We start from the raw sequence: 25852 nt of genomic DNA on the forward strand, positions 1-25852 counted from the left end.
GTGGCCTGCCAGACGCTGCAAAGGAACTCAATATACCGTCACTGTCCCCAGGGGGTTCGGTCTCACTCACTGCCAAGGCACCAACTTGAACGCCCATCAGGGCCGAAATGCGTTCCTCCAATGGAGTAGGTCCTGGAGTTCAGAATCCCCTCCTCCAGTCCTCATCTGCTCTCTGTGGTTGTGGGCGAGCTTCTCCTGTAAGATTAAAGAGAACGTCTGAGTTAGAGTCCTTGTATTAGTGTGTCCCAAGTGCCTCACATAGTTTAGTAGATGCTACTGTATGAAAGTCTTAACAGCTCGCGGTAACTTCCATTTGCTGCGTGGACCTGCTGTGGCAATGCTTCAATTAGGGGGCCAAGACCTAACAATAATGGGAAGGCTACCGTGTTCGAGACGCAGATGAAGACTGAGGAGTTAACAACATCAGGGGTGGGTCTGCAGAACCGAGCAGAAATGTTAACAGTGCATGCAAGCCCTTGCAGTGGGTGAGGCTTCAAATGGGAAACTTGCATCTGGCATCACCCAGGTAGAGCATGGATGCCGAAACATTACATTGAGCAGAGACTGCACATTGAGCTCAGAGCATAGCATGGTGACATTTAAAATTTAAAATACTCACCCTAACCAGCCATGTCATGATGTTCCACTTTTTTCTGCATTGAGTGGCTGTCCTGACCACCGTGTCACTCGCAGACACTCGTTCTGCGATTTCCCTCCATAGCCGTCTGTACGTTTGTGAGATTATTAACAACAAGGGCAGACATCGACGACGAAGTCCAACACTGCATTCAGTGTGCCAGTGCAACCTTCGGTCGCCTGAGGAAGAGAGTGTTTGAAGGCCAGGACCACAAACCCGGCACCAAGCTCATGGTCTACAGAGCAGTAGTGATACCCGCCCTCCTATATGGCTCAGAGACCTGGACTATGTACAGCAGGCACCTCAAATCACTAGAGAAGTACCAGCAATGTTGTCTCCACAAGATCCTGCAAATCCATTGGCAGGAATAGGCGCACCAACGTCAGTGTTCTCGCTCAGGCCAACACCCCCAGCATTGAAGCACTGACCACGCTCGATCAGCTCCACTGGACGGGCCACATCGTCCGCATGCCTGACACGAGACTCCCAAAACAAGTGCTCTACTTGGAGCTCCAACACAGCAAGTGAGCCCCAGGTGGGCAGAGGAAATGCTTCAAGGACACCCTCAAAGCTTCCTTGAAAAAGTGCAACATTCCCTGGAAATCCCTGGCCTAAGACTACCCAAAGTGGAGGAAAAGCATCCGGGAAGACAATGAACACCTCGAGTCTCTTCGCCGAGAGCAAGTTGAAGCCAAACGTCGACAGTGGAAGGAGCATGCGGCAACCCAGGCACCCCCACCCGTTCCTCCAACCACCATCTGCCCCACCTGTGACAGAGACTGTAGGTCCTGCATTGGTCTCTTCAGTCACCTAAGAGCTCATTTTTAGTGTGGACACAAGTCATCCTCGACTCAGAGGGACTGCCTAAGAGGGTGGTTGTGGTCTCCTCCCAGGCTCTGTCCTGAGCAACTCCCACTCCCTCTCAGGGTATCAAGGAATGCATCCACGGCGGCGTCTGAGAACCGGTGGGCACACTGACGAGCTGCTGCTGCTAGGTCTGCCATGCTCACTGTCTGAGTGAGTGCATTGGAAGCAAATATACCCACAAGGCACTGAGGCCCCAAATCAACGCCTCAATAGAATCCAGGTGGCGTCACTGTGTCTGTGGCACAGCACCAAGTGCTGCCCAACATCTGGATCTTGAGGCCCCAATTAACGGCCCACTCCATGCCATTTGCCGCCTGCAGGTAAGTGTGCAACGCCATGATTTAACACTGCAATCCACTTTTCAGGCAACAAAACTGAATTTTGCGTTTTGGGACCACACCCAACCCCTGGCGGTAAAAAATCCTCTCAGCCGGTGACACCGCCTGAAAATCGGTAATACCGAATTTCGACCTCCTACTGTCAGTGTAAAAGTAAGAGCAACAACTATACGCCCTGAATCATTGAAATGTCTTCATTACATTGGTGTATGAATCATGCTCCTAACTTTCAAGAAGCAGCTATTCATGTACTGAATTTTATGTTCGTCAAATTTATCCTTCTAGTTGCAGTTTCTGGAATGGTTCAATGGAGCAACATTGTTAAACTCAGCAAAATGTACAAGAAAGTTCTACTGATGATGTCATACCATTTTACCATTTAACTAAGATATATATTTTTTAAAGCAACCAGTATATATAGGAAGAATGCCATATGTCAGATTCTCACAGTAACAGTGAATGCTCAGTGATACGCATCTGCCCACAATTCCTAGCGAAATACAGCATGAAATTAGTCTGAACTGTAGATTTGGAATATTCATCATTATCATCATTATCAAAAAAAATCTAGGAATTACTTTCAGATTCTCCAATTATCTTAAATATATGAATCTGTCTGGTGAAAGGGGCTTGGCCAGAATGATTCTGAAGCAATGGGTCTTTGATATATTTTGATAAAACTGTTATAGAGATCAAGCATGAAAACACTGCTACAGAACAATAAAATGTAATGAATGTGGAAGGTTTGCACAATAAACACAAAATCATTGCAGTATAAGAAATATTGTTTAGCTTTGCTCGAGTTTTTACAGGCATAATGTTTTGTCTGTTTGATTCCTTTTCACATGCTTGACTAATAAGAACATAAGAAGTAGGAGCAGGAGTAGACCATTTTGGCTCCGCCATTCAATAATGTCATGGCTGATCTGATCCTGGCCTCAACTCCACTTCCCCGCCCGCTCCCCATAAACCTTGACTCCCTTATCATTCAAAAATCTGTCTATCTCCACCTTAAATATATTCAAAGACCCAGCCTCCACACCTCCCTGGGGTAGAGAATTCCAAAGATTCACGACCCTCTGAGAGAAGAAATTCCTCCTCATTTCTATCTTAAATGGGCGACCCCTTATTCTGAAACTATTCCCCCTCGTTCTAGATTCCCTCATGAGGAAGCCCCCTCAGAATCTTATATGTTTTAATAAGATGACCTCTCATTCTTCTAAACTCCAATGAGTATAGGTCCAACCTGCTCAACCTTTCTTCATTTGACAATTCTTTCATCTCAGGAATCAATCTCATGAACCTTCTCTGAACTGCCTCCAATGCAAGGAAATCCTTTCTTAAATAAGGAGACCAAAACTGTATGCAGTACTCCAGGTGTGGTCTTACCAATGCCCTGTACAGTTGTAGCAGGACTTCCCTACTTTTATACTCCATCCCCCTTGGAATAAAGGCCAACATTCCATTTGCCTTCCTAATTACTTGCTGTACTTGCATACTGACATTTGGTTTTTCATGTACAAGGATCCCAGATCCCTCTGTACTGTAGCATTTTTTTTAATCTCTCTCCATTTAAATAATAATTTGCTTTTTTATTTTTCCTACCAAAGTGGATAACCTCACATTTTCCCACATTATACTCCATCTGCCAAATTTTTGCCCACTAACTGAGCCTATCTATATCCCTTTGTAGATTCTTTACGGCCTCCTCACAACTTGTTTTCCCAACTATCTTTGCATCATCAGCAAATTTGGCTACGTTACACTCGGTCTCTTCATCCAAGTCATTAATATAAATTGTAAATAGTTGAGGCCCCTGCACTGATCGCTGTGGCACCCCACTAGTTACAGTTTGCCAACCTGACAAGACCCATTTATCCCGACTCTCTGTTTTCTGTTAGTTAGCCAATCCTTTATGCACGCTAATATATTACCCCCAACCCTGTGAGCTTTTATCTTGTGCAGTAACCTTTTATATGGCATCTTATCAAATGCTCTCTGGAAATCCAAATACACAACATCTACTGATTCCCCTTTATCCACCCTACTCGTTACATCCTCAAAGAACTCCAGCAAATTTGTCAAACATGATTTCTCTTTCATAAAACCATGCTGACTCTGCTTGACTGCATTATAATTTTCTAAATGTCCTGCTATTACTTCCTTAATGATGGACTCCAGCATTTTCCCAATGACGGATGTTAAGCTAACTGGTCTAAAGTTTCCTGCTTTCTGTCTCCCTCCTTTCTTAAATAGAGGTGTTACATTTGCAATTTTCCAGTCCGCTGGGACCCCTGCAGAATCCAGGGAATTTTGGTAGATTACAACCAAAGCATCCACTATCTCTGCAACCTTTGCATGGTAGTATATAGCTCTGCACACACTTTATATACATTTTTAATTATTTTAAACCCATTAGATGTGTCTCTGTGAAAGTTAGCGCATTTGTACATTTGAACTCCAGCTCAGGCATAACATAGGCAGGAAATGTTTAATTTTTTGACATACCTAAGTCAGTTATGAAAAACACTAGATTATCGTTACTGCCATTTTATGTATTGGATTATTGATTATACACAGTATATTATCCATAACAGTGATCAAGGCAAGATTTTTTAAAAAGTGAATGCTGATAATCTGAATTTAAAAAAAATATACATCAGGTCAGTTACCATCTCATTTTCAGATGAAATCCTTCACTGAACGAATAAGGTTGGGAGGAGACACACTTTTTAGGACCGACACAAAACCTTGGCAGTTTTAGACAAGGGCTGGAAATCAAGAGTATAAATATGCTAACTTTGACATAGGCACCTAATGGGCTTAATAGCCTGTAATGCCGGAAAGAGGTGTGAAGAGCTGTATATCATTCAAAGGTCATTTTAAACAAGAAGATGAAAAGGGATCAGGAAGACAAAAGGTGAAATAAACACCTTCAAAGTACAAGAGAGAGCAATGGAATATGCATGAAAGGATCCAACAGGAAAGTTGTGGAGACAGCTAGGATTTGATAAAGGTGTTAATTGAATTTATATACCTGTAGATTAAGCGAAATTGTGAGTAGCCCAAAGAACAGTGCCATGAAACTAAATCCACTAATGAGAAGGAACCGTCGGCCGAGTCGTTCAATGGTCAAGTACTGAAAAATAAAATTAAAACAAATCTTCAACTTCAATTGTTTTCTTAAATACCACCGGTACATTACAGAAATAGGTATATAATTTTCACAGACTAATATCTAGAACAAGAATGAAGTAAGTCGCAGTTACGATATATACATTACAGAGAAGCAATGCTAGTGTGCCCTTTGTCTCATGCATCATCGTCATGGCTAAATTAGGAATAAAAATATTGTTGTAATTACAACTAAAAATTACTGCTTCTGATGTTAGCTGTCACACTCCTAACGCATTTGTATGGCATTCATCTGTCTGCTATTTTAGCTCAGGCATTACCCCATTAAAATAAATAGGTTAACATTAGGGGTCATGAAAATATGATCATCACTAATAAATCCAATAAAGAGTTCAGGAGAAGTGTCGTTACCCAGAGAATGGTTAGAATGTGGAACTTAATACCACATGGAGTAGTTGAAGCGAATAGCATAGATGCATTTAAGGGGAAGCTGGATAAGTACATGAGGGAAAAGGAATAGAAGGATATGCTGATCAGGTTAGATGAAGTAGGGTGGGAGGAGGCTTGTGCAGAGCATAAATATAGGCACAGACCAGTTGGGCCGAATGGCCTGTTTCTGCGCTGTAAATTCTATGTAATTCTATGTAACACCTCGACTAAAATAATGGGAAGAGTAATGTCATATAAAAAAGTTGAATGTCAATTCAGGAATATTTCCAGCAGTCAGTTATTGCCTTATAGCTAGTAGAAAAGAAAACTTGCAAAAAATGTTACTGATGCAAACTCAGTACAAGCCCCTTTCATTTTTCAGAATTCTCGAGACTTTCAATTCGCCAGGTGCAGCAGCACGGCACATTACTTCAAAGTTATTTGGAGATAAAAAGAAAAACTGAATGCTGGGAATATGAACTACAGCTCCAACCCAAATCATCAACCTGTCTTTTTTCTTTCACAATCAAATTGACTTGCTGTGCATTTCCAGCACTAACTGTTATTTACTTACTTTTATTTACTCAAAGGTATGACTGTGGAAACAAAGATATGTGACGATTTGCACATTTTTACTTGGTCTTTCTGTAAAAAGCGGAACATGAGGTACACATGGGCAATGTTGTGCATATTGTTGTTTCAATGATAGAACATGCTGGAGTAACTTCTCGATGTAGCAGTCACAAGCTCCAGTGTTGGAGCCTGATCTCTGATCTGCACTTCCCTTGAGTGCCACATCCCTGCCAGGAGTGTGGCATCATGGACTTACCCCGGTTATGTTTTGCAGCAGGGTACTAACTGCAGCTGATGAAAATGAAAATTGTTGGCACACTGACAGTATGGGATTACTTTTGCACAAGCTAGGAACATTATCATCACAAACCTCAGTGTTCCCAGGCCTGTCAGCACACAACATCCATAACTGCCTGCTCACAGAATGTAAGGGATTTGAAAGGAGATTTTATTTGTTGTGTGCCACGACTAGTTCTGGCACAGCAGCACCTGTCAAGTGCTGTCTTCTGCAAAGAAAAGGAAGTATACAGAGAGAAACAAAGTGCATGGGCAAAACTTTCAACTTCAGCGTGTGCGTAAAACAGCCGGTATCGGATCAGCCGATCATTCTACACTCCGCCCCATTTTCCTTTCCGTTGACTTTAACGGCGGGGTGTATAACAGGCATAACTGTTTTCAGGCTGAAGGAAAATCAGATGGGTGTATAACAGGCGTAACTGTTTTCAGGCCTAAGCAAAGGAAGTGTGGAATCCTTTGCTAGCTGAAGAATGTGTATTTTTTATGCAAGCTCCTTGTCACAAAGGGCCCAGAAGTTACCCTTCTGACCTATAGAGGGCACTTCTCTATTTCCTCGTCCACATGATATGAAGTGCCTTCTCAGGAAAATGGCTTTTCAATGCATCGCACTTTCTGTCAGTTCTCCAATTTGTGCAGTCCACAGTTGGATTGGAGCATTAAGGATTATTTATAATGCTTGCAGGTCTATTTAGGGGTTAACGGGTTAATAGCACCATTATTGCAGCCCTTATCTGATTGGCTGATCACTTGTTTGGTAGCTGTAGTGTATCCAAGCTTCAAGTCTGTGCAAAGAGCAATCTGTGTGTTTCTGTGAACATGCGAATAAAGGTGAAGAATGAACTCTCATTTAACACAATGTGTTAACAATAAATTAAACCCTCAAAGCATTTCCAACCATTTACAAAATGTGTTAAGGCAACATTATTCTTTCAGAGGGCCATGAGCTAGGCAAGAGATACAACCACAGAGGACTGTATTTAGAAAATCCTATCGAGGCAAAATACTTTATAACCAACGAAATATTAGTTTGCATTAACGCAATTCCTGAGGGTATCTCTATAATTTCCACAGTGTTGTCAGTCATAGCAGTCATTTTTACCCTTTCCTTTTGCTACAAAGACATGGAGAAATTGCAGTGATATTGGTCAAGGCACCTTGTGCATCTCCCCTCAAGAGTTGACAGATACACTGTCCCTGAGTGCTGACAAGCTTATTCGTTTCTCAAAAATTGTAGAGTCATAGGGTTAGCTTTTAATAGGGAAGGCGGGTAGGGGCGTGGGTAGGAGGAGTTGGGGTGGGAGGTGGGGGGCGCAGGTGGTGCTCCGATGTGAGCGGGAAACCCGGGAGAACAGGTTTCCCACAGGCCCTGCTGACTTTAATGGCAGGATCTGATTTGCATCTGACGCCTCGGTTTCCTGTCCACAGCCAGCCAGATTGAAAGGCTGGTTGGCTGCGGGCGGGTAGGCCTGTGGCACAGGAGGGAGGGAGGATCATATGTAGGCCAGTGCTGGCCTCTGGGGATGAAGGGGTGGGGGAGGGTAGAAGATCGCAGCCATCAAGGTGGGGGTGTGGCGGGGAGAAGAAGAACAGACCGCGGCCATCAAGGGACTAGGGATCAGGGAGGGTTTAGAAGAAACGATCGTGGCTATCGAGGGACCAGGGTGGTGGAGAGAGAAGAAGATACTGGCCATCTAGGGACTTTTGGGGGGTGGATGGGGAGGAGGAAGATCCAGGCCGGCCATCGGATGAGCGTGGCCAACCTCAAGTTCATCAGTGGGGATGAGGGAAGAAAACATCACATCAAGGCCGGCCACTGGAGGATTGATGTTGGCCTGATGCTGATGGTGGGGGCGGGGGGGGTTGGTGGGAGCAAGATCAGGGCCGGCCATCAGAGGATCGTGGCTGGCCTGAAGACGATCGGTGTGGTGGGGTGTCCAGGAAGGCTATCGGGAGGCCTCGTGAAGGGGGTCTTCGATCACAGGGGGTGGGCTAGGCAGGGACCCTGGATCCAGGAGGTAGCTATAAAGGCAATTACTTCCTAGATCCAGCAGTACCCGCCATGCTGTAACTGCCGGGTTTCACGAGTTGTGTGACACCCGTCCACATGTAGCTAAAAACAGAATGGAAGTTAAAAAAGAGGCTTCCAGCCTCATTATAATATTTTAAATTGATGTCCCGCCCCATCTGCCCCCCACCATTCCGCCTCTGACAAAACCAGAAGTGGGTGGGTTGGAGACAGGTTCATGTCGGGAATTACATTTTTGATAATTTAACTACCCCCATGCTCCAAACCCGCACATTTATTTAAGGTTAAAATTCCCCCCCATAGTTAGCCAAACAACAAAAGTTTGAAGACACTTCAGGTTTTCCGAGAGTGCTATTGTGGTGGACTGTACCCAAGCAGAAGCATAAACATGGTCAGTGAGTCAAAAGGCTTAAATTGATCATAATGCCCTTCATATCATTGTGGACAACATTATGGCCCAGAAATTCTGCTTTTCCTTCCTGCGGTAGTTCGACTAGATTTTAGAGAAAAAATGCGCACCGACCTGAAGCTGCTGCACCAGCTCGAGATCCTGGTCCACAGGCCTCCTCTCCCTGCGCATCGCAGCACGTGCTCGTAGAGATGTTCGCAGGAGTCACGTGGGCCTGAACACCCAATCACAGGTAAGTATTTTCTCATTCATAGTAATAGGAGATTCGTAACTTACGAATCTCCTCTTACTATGAATGAGAAAAAACCCCAAAACGCATAAACACTACATAAAACATTTAAAAAACACTTCACATAATACACTAATAGAAATTAAAGTTGTTATAAATGTTTTTTAAGGAAAAAAAAAATTCTGACTTTTTTTTAAAGTTAGGGTTAGGGTTTAAAACAACATTACCTGAGTGGGCAAAGTTTTAACATAAATATGTTTTTTTAAATTTTATTTTAATCATGTTTTTGATATATTTTATCAGGTGCAAGATTTTTGAGGACATTTACTGGGCAAGATATGCGTAAATACCGTAATCTTGCCCATACAAATGTCCTCGCTCCCGAGATGTCTACGATCTGACAAGCTCCAGTTTGACAGATTGGAAAAGCCGGTTTTCAGCGGTTGCACATTGTGCGCTGAAAACCAGCTTTTCCGATGCCTTCCTGGGTCCACAGAAACTTCGTTACGGGCCCAGGGACGTCGGAATTTCCACCTCTATGAAATAGAGAAGTGCAACCTGCTGTTAAACCTGCAGCTAGCTAGCGAGTCCCATAAAATAGTTATTCAGTTGACTGCAAAAAAGTCAGCACTTGGTTCCTTCATTCTTACAGGGAAGTGTTTATTTGAGTGGAATAACTGATTATTATACGGGTATTTTAATCTGGAGGCAGGAAACCCCGGTCGCCCTGTCGAATTTAACGGCAGGACCTGATTAGCATTTCAAAGTGTAGAATTTGCCAATATCTCGCAAAGATTCCATGTACCTTTCCCCTGCAGAGGAGAAGAATCCCTTTCTGGACTTTTAAAATGGAAGGAAAACTTTGGGACACAAATGAATTTTAAAGGGGCAGATGAGGCCTGCAGGGGATAAAAGGGGGTGCATTCATGGAGACCCTCCCCCCCCAGTGTTTGGACTCATAGGAAAGGGAATTTAATTTGGAACTATCTACCAGAAAGTTTGAAATCCTAAAGTGCACATGGAAGAAACTACGAACTTTAATCGAATTTGGAATTTTTAAAAGGTGTATGTTGGGTCTGCAAGAAAAGGGGTGGGGTCAATATCTAAAGGGCCAGTTTGAACATTGGAACTAATCAAATTGTCTGGGAACTGTATACCCTCGAAACTTGCCCCTTGAAAACATTAGCATTTAAACAATGCCACATACATATTCCAACACCTTTTCAACAGGCATAGAAATATCTGGCTCAGGCCAGACTAGCACAATGGAGAGCTCATCAACTTCGAAAAGCCTATTAACGCCAGATTAAAACCACTTAATCAAGTTTCAGTTAGCTGGGCTAGATTTGGTGGGAGATAAGGAAGCCTTTGGTGGGTATATCTATTCCCAGTTTTACCAAGGAACAGAACACAGAAAGCAGGACACAGACTCGAACAGCAGAACACAGACTCAAACACAGACAGACACAAGCAGCCGGAGCTGGGGAGTGAAGAAATGGAGTAGTGAAGGAAACTACAAGAAATCATCAAGGACCGACTGAGGACGAGGCCCACGAAATGGAAGGTTGTCAGCAACCAAATTGACAACCCGGGCTACCACAACCAGCGAAACGACCAACTAAAACCAACTCAGCAAAAACCGAAGAATCAACATTTATTTCCACTCTACAATCTACTTCGGAATGACCAACGGGTGAGAAATTACCAAAAGGGACTAACTAAACTATTCCTAACCAAAGAAAGTGGGTACTTACCCCATACATCCAAAACGCAACTTACCGCATCAACGGACGCACCCCAACCGAAGACTATGCAGTCCGAAGTCCTCTCCTCTGACCGGGGTACGGTTCGCCTAGAAGGCCAAGGGCAGCGAACCCCAAAACCGCGATTCACCGGCAACTGTCAAAAAGGGGATTGGTGAGCATGGCCCCTGAACCCACAGAGCTATAACTTAGTTAGTTAGGGGAATTGGGGGAGGGAGGCTGGGATAACTTGTGTAAATGTATCTGCATTCTCCTCTTTACCCCATTTAGAGTTTAAGCTGTATTCTTTTCCCCACAGACTGTAATTGGACAATTTATTCAATGTGTTGTACCCCTCAGTGTGTATTGGTCTGTGTGTGTTATTAAAGGTGTGCCTTTTACTTCTTTTTAAACACAATAAAGCCATACCTGCTTCCTACCTTGAAACCGATTGTCTGTCCAAGTCTGTCACAGTCCTTTCATAATCCCAGTGTCTAGAACCAAGGGTATGGGAGCAATTCGGAACTGCTCATATAAGGTCAGAAGGGAAAGCTGACCCCCTGCAAACCACCCCTTGCAAAAGCTCAAATTTCCATCCGCAGCCAGTCAGATGGAGAGGCTGGCTAGCTGCAGGCGGGTAGGCCAACGGCACTAGGCTACAGAGAGGAGGGAGGGAGGGATTGGGTGGGGGTGGTTGAGGGCCTGAGGATCAGGACCTATGGAGCTTCGGGGAGAAGGGTGTGGGAAGAGGATCGGGGCCAGCCAGAGGAACATTGGGGCTAGGGGGGTGGAGGTGGGGGAGAGAAAGAAGATCAGATCTGGCTGGAGGAGTATCAGGGCTGGAGAGGAGAGTCCAGGAAGGTGATCGTGGCCTCGTGGAGGCCTCGGGGGGGGGGGATCGGAGGCCTCGGGGGGGATCGGAGGCCTCAGTGGGGGGGGGGGATCAGAGGCTTCGGGGGAGGGGGGTATCGGAGGCCTCGGCGGGGGGGGGGGATCGGAGTCCTCGGGGGGGGGAGAAATCGGAGGTCTCGGAGGGGGGTTGGAATTGGAGGCCTCGTGGGGTTGTCTGATTGCCGTGGGTGGGTGAGGCAGGGGCGCTCGATCCTGCAGGTAAGTGGATCCAGCAGTTCTCGCCTTACTTTAGGTGGTGGGTTCCCAGAGGCCTGAGAAACCTGACCAGTTAGAATTACATTTGAAATGGTGATTCACCACGAAGCACGCAGCCTTATTATAATATTAAAATGGATGATCCACCTCCTGGGAGCGGGTTGGCTGCCCTTGCCCACCAACCCGCTTCCGCTAACACTGGAAAGAGGCAGGTTGGGGTCGGGATTCCTTTTGTTAACACTTTAACCTCCCACTCGACCCCAACCCACCTGTATTTTGGGGTTAAAATTCCATCTGTGGATGTGGCTTGAAACCACATTGTAACATCTTCAAAAATCAATATGGTTAGACAGTAGGATGACATCACTGCTGCACAATGCAAAGAATCCCCGATTAACAGAGCAAAAATACAATCAGGTGCTCAAATGCATGCAATTTGTTGCTAAAGATATGATTTGTCTTATTATGTTGGTCATGCCTGCAGGATGAGCATCCACTCCTATAAGGTGTGCTCTAGGCTGCCTAACCTTGCTATTTAATGGACCATCAAGAAAGGTTCCGTCCACTTCCTTTTGATAAGGAAGGGCTCTTACAGCCTGCAAAGATTCAACCTCACTGAACACGCTTCAACTGACAGAATCCCTGATGCCATTTACTTTAGTTAACCACATTTTCTAATTATTTCTCTATTAGCAATCACGAGACATTTTGCATGGAGTAAATTTGAACATAAATTGTGTACATAATTAAGAATATAATCATATCCATAAGTGCAATGAAGGATTGACCAAAATGACTCGGGACCAATATAAAATATCTAAGTGGGAGGGAGAAAGGGAGGGAAGGGGCGGGACTACAGAAAGAGTAGCACGGAGCCTGGTGCAGCTCCAACTGACCAGTGAGGGAGAGAAGTAAAAATAAATTAAAGTGTGATGTCACAGGAAAGCAGGAAAGTGATTGATTGGTGAGTATTTCTCTCCCTTTTTTTCTAAACTTGGGCATTGCTTTAAATTAGGAGCCGGGATTAAAAACTAAACATAGATAATTTCCAAATGTAAAACCTTAATTAATTAAATAAAATACATTAGAAATGATAGGGCAGGCAATGTGTCACTGCTGCAGCATGTGGGAGCTGGTGGGCACCAGTGTGCCAGTGTGATCCACAGCGACCACAGCGGCAGTAAGTGTTGGAGGCTCGAGGAACTTCGGCTCCGAGTTGTTAAGCTGGAGTCCAAGCTTCAAACACTATGATACATCAGGGAGGGGGAGAGTTACCTGGACATTGTGTTCCAGCAGAGAGTCACACCCCTTAAGTTAAATAATTTAAATTTGGTCCGTGGTCAGGAATAGGAGGGTGTGACTCGGAATGAGGCAGTTCGGGGAAGAGCAGCGAGGAGCGAGCAGCGGCCTATAAAGGCCCAGCGGCGGTCCCAGGTCGGCGGCAGTTCAGGTAGGAGCAGCAAGGAGAGAGCAGTGGCCTATAAAAGCCAAGCAGCGGTCCCAAGTCAGCGGCAATTCGGGGATGAGCAGCAACTGCAGCTGACGCAGGGTCAAAAGTAAGAAAGAAGTAAAAAGTAATCAAAGTTTGACGTCACAGCCAAGAGGGTAAGTGATTGGTGAGTAGTTTTTCTTTTTCTTTATCTTTTTTATTTTTCTTATCAGTACTAAACATTTGGCGTTGTTACCAATTAAGTTAATCTAAGGGTTAAGTCATGGCAGGAGAGCCCAGACCTGTGTCATGCTCCTCCTGTGCTTTGTGGAAAATCAGGGACACTACCAGTGTACCTGACAACAACATGTGCAGGAAGTATATCCAGCTGAAGCACCTGACAGACCGCATTGCGGCACTGTAGCTGTGCATGGACTCACTCTGGAGCATCCGTGATGCTGAGGATGTCGTGAATAGCACGTTTAATGAGTTGGTCACACTGCAGGTGAAGGTTACACAGCTAGATAGGGAATGGGTGACCATCAGGCAGAGCAGTGGAAGGAAGGTAGTACAGGGGTCCTCTGCGGTCATCTCCCTCCGAAACAAATACACCACCTTGGGTACTGTTGGGGGCGATGGGTCATCAGGGGAAGGCAGCAGCAGCCAAGTCCATGGCACCAGGGGTGACTCTGCTGCACAGGAGGGCAGGAAAAAGATTGGGCGAGCGATAGTGATAGGGGATTCGATTGTAAGGGGAATAGATAGGCGTTTTGGCGGACGCAAACGAGACTCCAGGATGATATGTTGCCTCCTTGGTGCAAGGGTCAAGGATGTCTCGGAGCGGCTGCAGCGCATTCTGGAGGGGGAGGGTGAACAGCCAGCTGTTGCGGTACATATAGATACCAACGATATAGGTAAAAAAACGGGATGAGGTCCTACAAGCTGAATTTAGGGAGCTAGGAGTTAAATTAAAAAGTAGGACCTCAAAGGTAGTAATCTCAGGATTGCTACCAGTGCCACGTGCGAGTCAGAGTAGGAATTGCAGGATAGCTCAGATGAATATGTGGCTTGAGGAATGGTGCAAGGGGGAGGGATTCAAATTCGTGGGACATTGGAACCGGTCCTGGGGGAGGTGGGATCAGTTCAAACTAGACGGTCTGCACCTGGGCAGGACTGGAACCAATGTCCTAGGCGGAGTGTTTGCTAGTGCTGTTGGGGAGGGTTTAAACTAAAATGGGGGATGGGAATCTATGCAGGGAGACAGAGGGAAGTAAAAAGGGGCAGAAGCAAAAGGTAGGAAAAAGGAGAAAAGCAAGAGTGGAGGGCAGAGAAATAAAGGGAAAAAATCAAAAAGGGCCACATTACAACATAATTCAAAAAGGAGAAAGAGTGTTAAAAAGAACAAGCCTCTAGGCTCTGAGTCTCAATGCGAGGAGCATTCATAATAAGGTGGATGAATTGACTGCGCAGATAGCTGTTAATGGGTACAGCAGTTATCATGGGTGACTTTAATCTACATATTGATTGGGCTAACCAAACTGGTAGAAATACTGTGGAGGAGGATTTCCTGGAGTGTATATGGGATGATTTTCTAGACCAATATGTCGAGGAACCAACTAGAGAGCACGCCATCCTAGATTGGGTCTTGTGTAACGAGAGAGGATTCATGAGCAATCTGGTCATGCGGGGCCCCTTGGGAAAGAGTGACCATAATATGGTAGAATTCTTCATTAAGATGGAGAGTGACACAATTAATTCAGAGACTAGGGTCCTGAACTTAAAGAAAGGAAACTTCGACGGTATGAGGCGTGAATTGGCTAGGATAGACTGGAGAATGATTCTTAAAGGGTTGACGGTGGATAGGCAATGATAGACATTTAAAGATCACATGGATGAACTTCAACAATTGTACATCCCTGTGTGGCGTAAGAATCAAAAAGGAAGGTGGCTCAACCGTGGCTAACAAGGGAAATTAGGGAAAGTGTTAAATCCAAGGAAGATGCATATAAATTGGCCAGAAAAAGCAGCAAACCTGAGGACTGGGAGAAATTTAGAATTCAGCAGAGGAGGACTAAATGTTTAATTAAGAGGGGGAAAATAGAGTATGAGAGTAAGCTTGCAGGGAACATAAAAACTGACTGCAAAAGCTTCTATAGATATGTGAAGAGAAAAAGATTAGTGAAGACTAATGTAGGTCCCTTGCAGTCAGAATCAGGTGAATTCATAATGGGGAACAAGGAAATGGTAGACCGATTGAATAAATACTTTAGTTTTGTCTTCACTAAGGAAGACATGAATACCCTCCAGAAAATACTAAGGGACCGAGGGTCTAGCGAGAAGGGGGAACTGAGGGAAATCCTTATCAGTCAGGAAATGGTGTTAGGGAAATTGAAGGATCTGAAGGCCGATGAATCCCCAGGGTCTGATAGTCTGCATCCCAGAGTACTTAAGGAAGTGGCCCTAGAAATAGTATATGCATTGGTGGGCATTTTCCAACATTCCATGGACTCTGGATCAGTACCTATGGATTGGAGGGTAGCTAATGTAACATCACTTTTTAAAAAAGGAGGGAGAGAGAAAACAGGGAATTATAGACCGGTTAGCCTGACATCAGTAGTGGGGAAAATGCTGGAATCAATTATTAAAGACGTAATAGCATCACAACTGGAAAGCAGTGACAGGATCGGTCCAAGTCAGCATGGATTTATGAAAGGGAACTCATGCTTGACAAATCTTCTAGAGTTTTTTGAGGCTGTAACAAGTAGAGTAGATAAGGGAGAACCAGTAGATGTGGTGTATTTGGACTTTCAAAAGGCTTTTGACAAGTTCCCACATAAGAGATTAGTGTGCAAAATTAAGGCACATGGTATTGGGGATAATGTATTGACGTGGATAGAGAACTGGTTGGCAGACAGGGAGCAAAGAGTGGGAATAAACGGATCGTTTTCAGAATGGCAGGCAATGACTAATGGGGTGCCGCATGGTTCAATGCTGGGACCCCAGCTATTTATAATATACATTAATGATTTAGATGAAGGAATTGAATGTAATATCTCCAAGTTTGCAGATGACACTAAGCTGGGTGGCAGTGCGAACCACGAGGAGGATGCTAAGAGACTGCAGGGTACTTGGACAGGTTAGATGAATGGGCAAATGCATGGCAGATGCAGTATAATGTAGATAAATGTGAGGTTATCCATTTTGATGGCAAAAACAGGAAGGCAGATTATTATCTGAATGGTGGCAATTTAGTCAAAGGGAGGGTGAAAAGAGACCTGGGTGTCATGGTACATCAGTCACTGAAGGTAGGCATGCAGGTACAGCAGGCAGTAAAGAAAGCAAATGGCATGCTGGCCTTCATAGCGAGGGGATTTGAGTATAGGAGCAGGGAGGTCTTACTGCAGTTGTACAGGCCTTGATGAGACCACACCTTGAGTACTGTGTGCAGTTTTGGTCTCCTAATCTGAGAAAGAACGTGCTTGCTATTGAGGGAGTACAGTGAAGGTTCACCCGTCTGATTCCCGGGATGGCAGGACTGACATAAGAGGAGAGACTGGATCGGCTAGGCTTATACTCACTGGAATTTAGAAGAATGAGAGGGGATCTCATAGAAACTTATAAAATTCTGGCGGGACTGGACAGGTTAGATGCAGGTAGAATGTTCCCAATGTTGGGGAAATCCAGAACCAAGGGTCACAGTATAAAGATAAGGGGTAAGCCATATAGGACCGAAAAGAGGAGAAACTTTTTCCCCCAGAGTTGTGAACCTGTGGAATTCCCTGCTACAGAATGTTGTTGAGTTCAGTTCGTTGGACATATTCAAAAAGGAGTTAGATGTGGCCCTTACGGCTAAAGGGATCAGGGGTATGGAGAGAAGGCAGGGGTGGTATACTGAGGTTGCATGATCAGCCATGATCATATTGAATGGCGGTGCAGGCTCGAAGGGGCGAATGACCTACTCCTGCACCTATTTTCTATGTTTCTGTGACCCAGAATGAGTAATGGAAGAGCCTCAGCCCTTGCAATTGTCCAACATGTATGAGGTTCTTACTCCTTGTGTGGACAAGAGCAGGGACTGCAGGGAGGATGAGCAAACAGCACCATGGAGCAGGAGCCATTCAAGTTGGGGGAGTAAACAGAAATGTAGTAGTGGTAGGCGACAGTATAGTGAGGGGAATAGATAATGTTCTCTGCAGCCGAGAGTGTGAGTCCCAAAGGCTGTGTTGCCTGCCTGGTGACAGGATTCAGGACATCTCCTCTGGGCTGGAGTGGAACTTGGAGTGGAAGGGGAAAGATCCAGTTGTCGTGGTCCACGTAGGTACCAATGACATGGCTAGGACAAAGAAAGAGGTTCTGCTGAGGGAGTATGAGCAGCTAGGGGCTAAAATAAAAAGCAGAAGCACAAAGATAATAAGCTCCCTGTTCAACCTTTGCTGTCTCCAGGCCAGGTCCAGGACCACCCCAACCTCTGTCATTGAGCTACAGTAGACAGACGATGCTTGCGTCTGCGCACATAAAGAGGCTGAACTCCAGGACAAAGTTGATGTATTTACTGAGGCATACGAAAGCATGGGGCTTACGCTAAACATCCATAAGACAAAGGTCCTCCACCAGCCTGTCTTCGCTGCACGCACTGCACCCCAGTCATCAAGATCCACGGCGTGGCCCTGGACAATGTGCACCATTTCCCATACCTCGGGAGCCTCTTATCAATAAGAGCAGACATTGACGACGAGATTCAACACCGCCTCCAGTGTGCCAGTGCAGCCTTCGGCCGCCTGAGGAAAAGATTGTTTGAAGACCAGGCCCTCAAATATGCCACCAAGCTCATGGTCTACAGGGCTATAGTAATACCCGCTCTCATGTATGGCTCAGAGACATAGAAACATAGAAACATAGAAAATAGGTGCAGGAGCAGACCATTCGGCCCTTCGAGCCTGCATCACTAGTCAATATGATCATGGCTAATCATGCAACTTCAGTACCCCACTCAGGCCTTCTCGCCATACCTCCTGATCCCTTTAGCCATAATGACCATATCTAACTCCCTTTTGAATATATCCAACGAACTGGACTCAACAACTTTCTGTGGTAGAGAATTCCATAGGTTCACAATTCTCTGGGTGAAAAAGTTTCCACTCATCTCGATCCTAGATGGCTTACCCCTTATCCTTAGACTGTGATCCCTGGTTCTGGACTTCCCCAACATCGGGAACATTCTTCCTGCATCTAACCTGTCCAATCCCGTTAGCATTTTATATGCTTCTATGAGATCCCCTCTCATTCTTCTAAATTTCAGTGAATATAAGCCTAGTCGATCCAGTCTTTCTTCATATGTTAGTCCTGCCAATCCGGGAATCAGTCTGGTGAACCTTTGCTGTACTCCCTCAAGAGCAAGAATGTCCTCCCTCAGGTTAGCAGACCAAAACTGCACATAATACACGAGGTGTGGTTTTACCGAGGCCCTGTACAACTGCAATAAGACCTCCCTACTCCCATACTCAAATCCTCTCGCAATAAAGTCCAACATGCCATTTGCTTTCTTTACTGCCTGCGGTACCGGCATGCCTACTTTCAATGACTGATATACCATGACACCCAGGTCTCGTTGCACCTCCCCTTTTATAATCTGTCACCATTCAGATAATAATCTGCCTTCCTTTTTCTGCCACCAAAATGGATAACCTCACATTTATCCACATTATACTGCATCTGCCATGCATTTGTCCACTCACCTAACCTGTCCAAGTCACCCAGCAGCCTCTTAGCATCCTCCTCACAGCTCACACTGCCACCCAGCTTAGTGTCATCTGCAAACTTGGAGATATTACATTCAATTCCTTCATCTAAATCATTAATATATTTTGTAAATAGCTGGGGTCCCAGCACTGAAACTTGCGGTACCCCACTAGTTACTGCCTGCCATTCTGAAAAGGACATGTTTATTCCTACTCATTGCTTCCTGTCTGCCAACCAGTTCTCTATCCACGTCAATACATTACCCCCAATACCACATGCCTTAATTTTGCACACTAATCTCTTGTGTGGGACCTTGTCAAAAGCCTTTTGAAAGTCCAAATGCACCACATCCACTGGTTCTCCCTTGTCCACTCTACTAGTTACATCCTCAAAAAATTCTAGAAGATTTGTCAAGTATGATTTCCCTTTCATAAATCCATGCTGACTTGGACCGATCCTGTCACTGTTTTCCAAATGCGCTGCTGTTACATCTTTAATAATTGATTCCAGCATTTTCTCCACCACCGATGTCAGGCTAACCGGTCTATAATTCCCTGTTTTCTCTCACCCTCCTTTTTTAAAAAGTGGGGTTACATTAGCTACCCTCCAATCCATAGCAATTGATCCAGAGTCCATGGAATGTTGGAAAATGCCCACCAATGCATCTACTATTTCTAGGGCCACTTCCTTAAGTACTCTGGGATGCAGACTATCAGGCCCTGGGGATTTACTGGCCTTCAATCCCATCAATTTCCTTAAACCATTTCCTGACTACTAAGGATTTCCCTCAGTTCCCTCAGTTCCTCCTTCTCGTTAGACCCTCGGTCCCCTAGTATTTTCGGGACCATGTGCAGTAGATACCTCAAGTCACTGGAGAAATACCACCAACGATGTCTCCACAAGATTTTACAAATCCCCTGGGAGGACAAACACACCAACATTAGCATCCTCGACCAGGCCAACATCCCCAGCATCGAAGCATTGATCACACTTTATCAACTCTGCTGGGCAGGCCACATTGTTCGCATACCAGACATGAGGCTCTACTTGGTACTCCTTCATGGCAAATGAGCCAAAGGTGAGCAGAGGAAACATTACAAGGACACCCTCAAAGGCTCCCTGATAAAGTGCAACATCCCCACTGACACCTGGGAGTCCCTGGCCAAAGACCGCCCTAAGTAGAGGAAGTGCATACGGGAGGGCGCTGAACACCTCGAGTCTCATCGCCGAGAGCATGCAGAAATCAAGTGCAGGCAGTGGAAAGAGCGTGTGGCATACCTGTCCCATCCACCCTTCCCCTCAACGACTATCTGTCCCACCTGTGACAGGGACTGTGGTTCTCGAATTGTACTGTTCAGCCACCTGAGGACTCATTTTAAGAGTCTTCCTCGATTCTGAGGGACTGTCTATGATGAATCTCTGGATTACTACCCGAGCCACGAACAAATTTGCACAGGGTAAATAAGATCAGAGAGATGAACAAGTGGCTCAAATAAATGGGTTTCGATTCATGGGCCACTGGCATCAGTACTGGAATAAGAGGGAGATGTTGTGTCAGGACGGGCTTCACTTGAACCAGGCTCGGACCAGTATTCTGGTGAATCGAATAACTAGGGCTGCAGTTAATGCTTTAAACTAAATAGTGGGGGGGAGGGTTCAAGTGAGCGGAAATTTAAAAAGTCAAAAAAGAAATGGCAATAGTGCAGGGTAGTGCCAGGGCTAATGATAACCAGAGTGTGACAGGAAGGAACAGAACAGAAGAGTGCATCAGAAATTGGGGTCAGAGAGGGAAAAATGGTTAAAAGACAAAATTAGAAGCTCTTAATTGAATGCACGCAACATTCGTGATGATACATATAGGTATGATCTGATAGCCATTACAGAGTCGTGGTTGCAAGGTGACCAAGACTGGGAACTGAATATTCAGGGATATTTGACATTTCAGAAGAGTAGGCAGAAAGGAAAAGGAGGTGCGGTAGCTCTGTTAATAAACTATGGGATCAGTGCAGTAGTGAGAAATGATATTGGCTCAAGATGTAGAATCAGTTTGGGTGGAGATAAGAAATAATAAGGGAAATAAGTCACTGGTGGGAGTAGTCCATAGGTAGGGCAGAGTATAAATCAAGAAATAATGGAGGCTTGTAAGAAAGGTATGGCAATAATCATGGGTGATTTTAATCTTCATATTGATTGGGCAAATCAAATTGTCATGGGTAGCCTTGAGGAAGAGTTCATAGAGTCCATTTGGGATGGTCACTTATAACAATACATTGTGGAACCAACTTGTGAGCAGACTAGTTTAGATCTAGTAATGTATAATGAGACTGGATTAATTAATGATCTCATAGTAAAGGATCCTCTTGGGAAGAGTGATCATAACATGGTAGAATTTCAAATTCAGTTTGAGGGTGAGAAAGCTAGGTCTCAAACTAGTGTCCTGAACTTAAATAAAGGCAATTACAAAGGTATGAAGGCAGAATTGGCTAAAGCGCATTGGGAAAATAGATTAAAGAGTAAGATATTAGATAGGCAGTGGCAAACATTTAAGGAGATATTACGTAATTCACAGCAAAGATATATTCCAGTGAGAAAGAAAGATTCTTAAGGGAAGGATGAACCATCCGGGGCTAACTAAGGAAGTAAAGGATGGTATCAAATGGAAAACAAAGGCATACAATGTTGCAAAGAATAGTGGAAAGCCAGAGAATTGGGAAATTTTTAGAAATTTTTAGGAAAGGACGACTAAAAAAATAATAAAGAGACAGAAGATAATTCATGAGTGTAACCTAGCAAGAAATATAAAAACAGACAGTAAGAGCTTCTCCAGGTATATAAAAAGGGACGAGCTAAAGTAAACGTTGGTTCCTTAGAGGATGCGACTGGGGAATTAATAATAGAAAACAGGGAAATGGCAGAGACTTTGAACAAATATTTTGTATTGGACTTTATGGTAGAAGACACTAAAAGCATCCCAATAATTGATAATCGGGGGCTATTGGAAGGGGGAAACTTAAAACAATCACTATCACTAGAGAAAAAGTACTCGGCAAACTAATGGGACTAAAGGTGGACAAGTCCACTGGATCTGATGGCCTGCATTCTAGGGTCTTAAAAGAAGTGGCTGCAGAGATAGTGGATGCATTGGTTGGAATCTACCAAAATTCCCTGGATTCTGGAGAGGTCCCAGCAGATTTCAAAACTGCAAAGGTAAAACCTCTATTTAACAAAGGAAGAATCTATAGCCCAGTTAGCCTAATATCTGTCATTTGGAAAATGCTGGAATCCATTATTAAGGAAGTATTAGCATGACATTTAGAAAATCATAATACAGTCAAGCAGAGTCAGCATGGTTTTATGAAAGGGAAATTATGTTTGACAAATTTGCTTGAGTTATTTGAGGATGTAACAAGCAGGATGGATAAAGCGGAACCAGTAGAGGTCATGTGTTTGGATTTCCAGAAGGCATTCAATAAGGTGCCACATAAAAGGTTACTGCACAAGATAGGTGCACATGGGATTCGGGTGATATATTAGCATGGATATGGATTGGCTAACTAACAGAAAACAGAGAGTTGGGATAAATGGGTCATTGTCAGGTTGCAAACTCTGACTAGTGGGGTGCCACAGGGATCATTGCTGGGGCCTCAACTATTTACAATCTATATTAATGACTTGGATGAAGGGACCGAGTGTAACGTAGCCAAATTTGCTGATGATGCAAAGATAGGTGGGAAAGCAGGTTGTGTGGAGGACGCAAATAATTTGCAAAAGGATATAGATAGGCTCAGTTAGTGGGTAAAAATTTGGCAGATGGAGTATAATGTGGGAAAATGTGAGGTTATCCACTTTGGTAGGAAAAATAAAATAAGTAAGTTATTATTTAAATGGGGAGAGATTACAAAGTGCAGCAGTACAGAGGGATCTGGGGGACCTTGTCATGAAACACAAAAAGTCAGCATGCAGGTACAGCAAGTAATTAGGAAGGCAAATGGAGTGTTGGACTTTATTGCAAGGGGGATGGAATATAAAAGTAGGGAAGTCCTGCTACAACTGTACTGGGCGTTGGTGAGACCACATCTGGAGTACCACATGGAGTTTTGGTCTCCTTATTTAAGGAGGGATATACTTGCATTGGAGGCAGTTCAGAGAAGGTCCACGAGGTTGATTCCTGAGATGAAGGGGTTGTCTTATGAAGAAAGGTTGAGCAGGTTGGCCTATACTCATTGGAGTTGAGAAGAATGAGAGGTGATCTTATCGAAACATATAAAATTTTGAGGGGTATTGACAGGATAGATGCAGAGAGGATGTTTCCCCTCGTGAGGGAATCTAGAACCAAGGGGCATAGTTTCAGAATAAGGGTTCGTCCATTTAAAACGGAAATCAGGAGGAATTTCTTCTCTCAGAGGGTCGTGAATCTTTGGAATTCTCTACCCCAGAGAGCTGTGGAAGCTGCATGATGGAATATACTTAAGGTGGAGATAGACAGAATTTTGAATGATAAGGTAGTCAAGGGTTATGGGGAGCAGGCAGGGAAGTGGAATTGAGGCTAAAATCAGATCAGCCTTCACCCCAAATCTAGTCCTTCACTCCTGCTTCTAGTGTTCTTCTGAGAGGGAGGGAGGTGGAAGGAGGGAGGGAGAGAGGGAAGGAGGGGGAGAGTGAGAGGGAGGGAAGGGGGAGTGTGTGAGAGGGAGGATGAGAGGGAGGGAAGGGGGAGTGTGTGAGAGGGAGGGTGAGAGGGAGGGTGAGAGGGTGGGTTGGAGGGAGGGAGGGAGGGTGGGAGGGTAAGAAAATAAGAACATAAGAAATAGAAGCAGGAGTAGGCCATTAGGCCCCTCGAACCTGCTCCACCATTTAATAAGATCTTGGCTGATCTGATCATGGACTCAGCTCCACTTCCCTGCCCATTCCCATAACCCTTTACTCCCTTATCTCTCAAAAATCTGTCTATCTCCGCCTTAAATATATTCAATGACCCACAGCTCTCTGGTGCAGAGAATTCCATAGATTTACTACCATCTGAGAGAAGAAATTCATCCTCATCTCAGTTTTAAATGGGCGGGCCCTTATTCTGAGACTATGTCCCCTAGTTTTAGTTTCCCCTATGAGTGGAAATATCCTCCCTGCATCCACCTTATTGAACCCCCTCATTATCTTGTATGTTTTGATAAGATCACCTCTCATTCTTCTGAACTCAAATGAGTATAGGCCCAACCTACTCAACCTATCTTCATAAGTCAACCCCTCATCTCCGGAATCAACCTAGAGGGAGGAGGGAGGAGGGAGGGAGAGTGTTGAAAGGAAGAATGAGGGTGGTGCGAGGGGGTGTGTGGGAGGGAGGTAGAGAGAGAAAGAGAGAGAGGGTGGGAGGGTGGTGGAGGGAGGGGAGAGCGAGGGAGGTGGGGGGAGGGGAGAGCGAGGGAGGTGGTGGAAGGGGAGAGCGAGGGAGGTAGGGGGAGGGGAGAGCGAGTGAGTGGGGAGGGGAGAGCGAGGGGAGGGAGAGCAAGCGAGTGGGGGGGAGGGGAGAGCGAGCGAGTGGGGGGAGGGGAGAGCGAGCGAGTGGGGGGAGGGAAAGCATTTGGGAGGGAGAGAGAGCACGGGTGGGAGAGAGAGAGCGGGTGGGAGGGGGAGCGTGTGGGTGGGAGGGAGAGAAAGCGGGTGGGAGTGTGGGAGAGGGAATGGCAGTGTGGTATTTTCTTTACGACTGCACAAACACACAGACCTTACAAGATGGCTCCATTCCTTTTTTATTAATGTAAACAGAAATGGCTGCATTACCACAGTAATCCACTCGGTGGAACTATGTTACAATTACTTCTTCATTAAGAAGGGAGAAGTGTAACAAAATAATCATCATGCAATAATTTGCATGGTTCTACATAACAAAAGATATGGGCCCCGAAATTCACAGTCCCGGGAAGGACCGTTACTGCCCATTTGCAGCAGCTGTACTTCAAAATCAAATGGCCGCCGCTTTAGGATCAACTGGCCCCGGCATAGATCTGGCCCGGGAGATCTTGCAGTGGTGTGGGCCACCACCGACTCTCGTGGCGGTGTAGGGCTTGCGGCAGTAGTGACGCGCCAAAGGTGCACACCGCTGCCACTTCACCCCTGGACCCATTTTCAGCATGAAAAAGCCGGCCCTTTAGCTAAAGGGATGGAAGTGAGGAAAGGGAATGAGAAACAGAATGAGAAAATTTAATTGGGAGCCAAAGAAATAGAGATACCGAGATTCAGAGAGAAAACTGAAATCTCAATCCAGGGAATCAGACTGGAAATGTCACTCCAGCTCAGCATTCCGAGCAGTAACAAATGGGAATCTGTTCCACCTCCGCCGCTTCCAGGCTAGATCCAAGGTCGTCCCATCTTCTGTTATCGAACTACAGTACGCAGACGACGCTTGCATCTGCGCACACTCGGAGGCCAAACTCCAAACCATCGTCAACGCCTTCACCAAGGCATACGAAAGCATGGGCCTTACACTAAACATCTGTAAGACAAAGGTCCTCCACAAACCTGATCCCGCCACACAGCACTGTTCCCCGGTTATCAAAATCCACGGTGAGTCCTTGGACAACATGGATCATTTTCCATAAATCGGGAGCCTAATGTCAGCAAGGGTAGACATCGAGGATGACATCCATCACTGCCTTCAGTGTGCCAGCGCAGCCTTCGGTCGCTTGAGGAAGAGAGTTTTTGAAGACCAGTACCTCAAATCTGGCACCAAGTTTATGGTCTACAGGGCAGTAGTGATACCAGCTCTCCTATATGGCTCAGAGACGTCGACTATTTTCAGCAGACACCTCAAAGCACTGGAGAAGTACCACCAATGCTTCCTCTGCAAGATCCTGCAAATCCACTGGGAGGACAGATGCACCAATGTCAGTGTTCTCAC

General features: G+C 45.2%; 1 protein-coding gene across 1 annotated transcript in view; it reads right to left on the minus strand.

Moving 5' to 3' along the window:
• slc2a9l2 (solute carrier family 2 member 9, like 2) overlaps positions 1–25852 on the minus strand; it is a 798853-nt gene that overhangs the window by 248199 nt on the left and 524802 nt on the right. The window contains exon 9 of the mRNA XM_070862252.1: positions 4880–4981. Coding sequence (XP_070718353.1) covers positions 4880–4981 — 102 coding nt within the window. The remainder of the gene's footprint in view (positions 1–4879; positions 4982–25852) is intronic.

Source organism: Pristiophorus japonicus, chromosome 2 (assembly GCF_044704955.1).
Source record: "Pristiophorus japonicus isolate sPriJap1 chromosome 2, sPriJap1.hap1, whole genome shotgun sequence".
Lineage (NCBI taxonomy): Eukaryota > Metazoa > Chordata > Chondrichthyes > Pristiophoridae > Pristiophorus > Pristiophorus japonicus.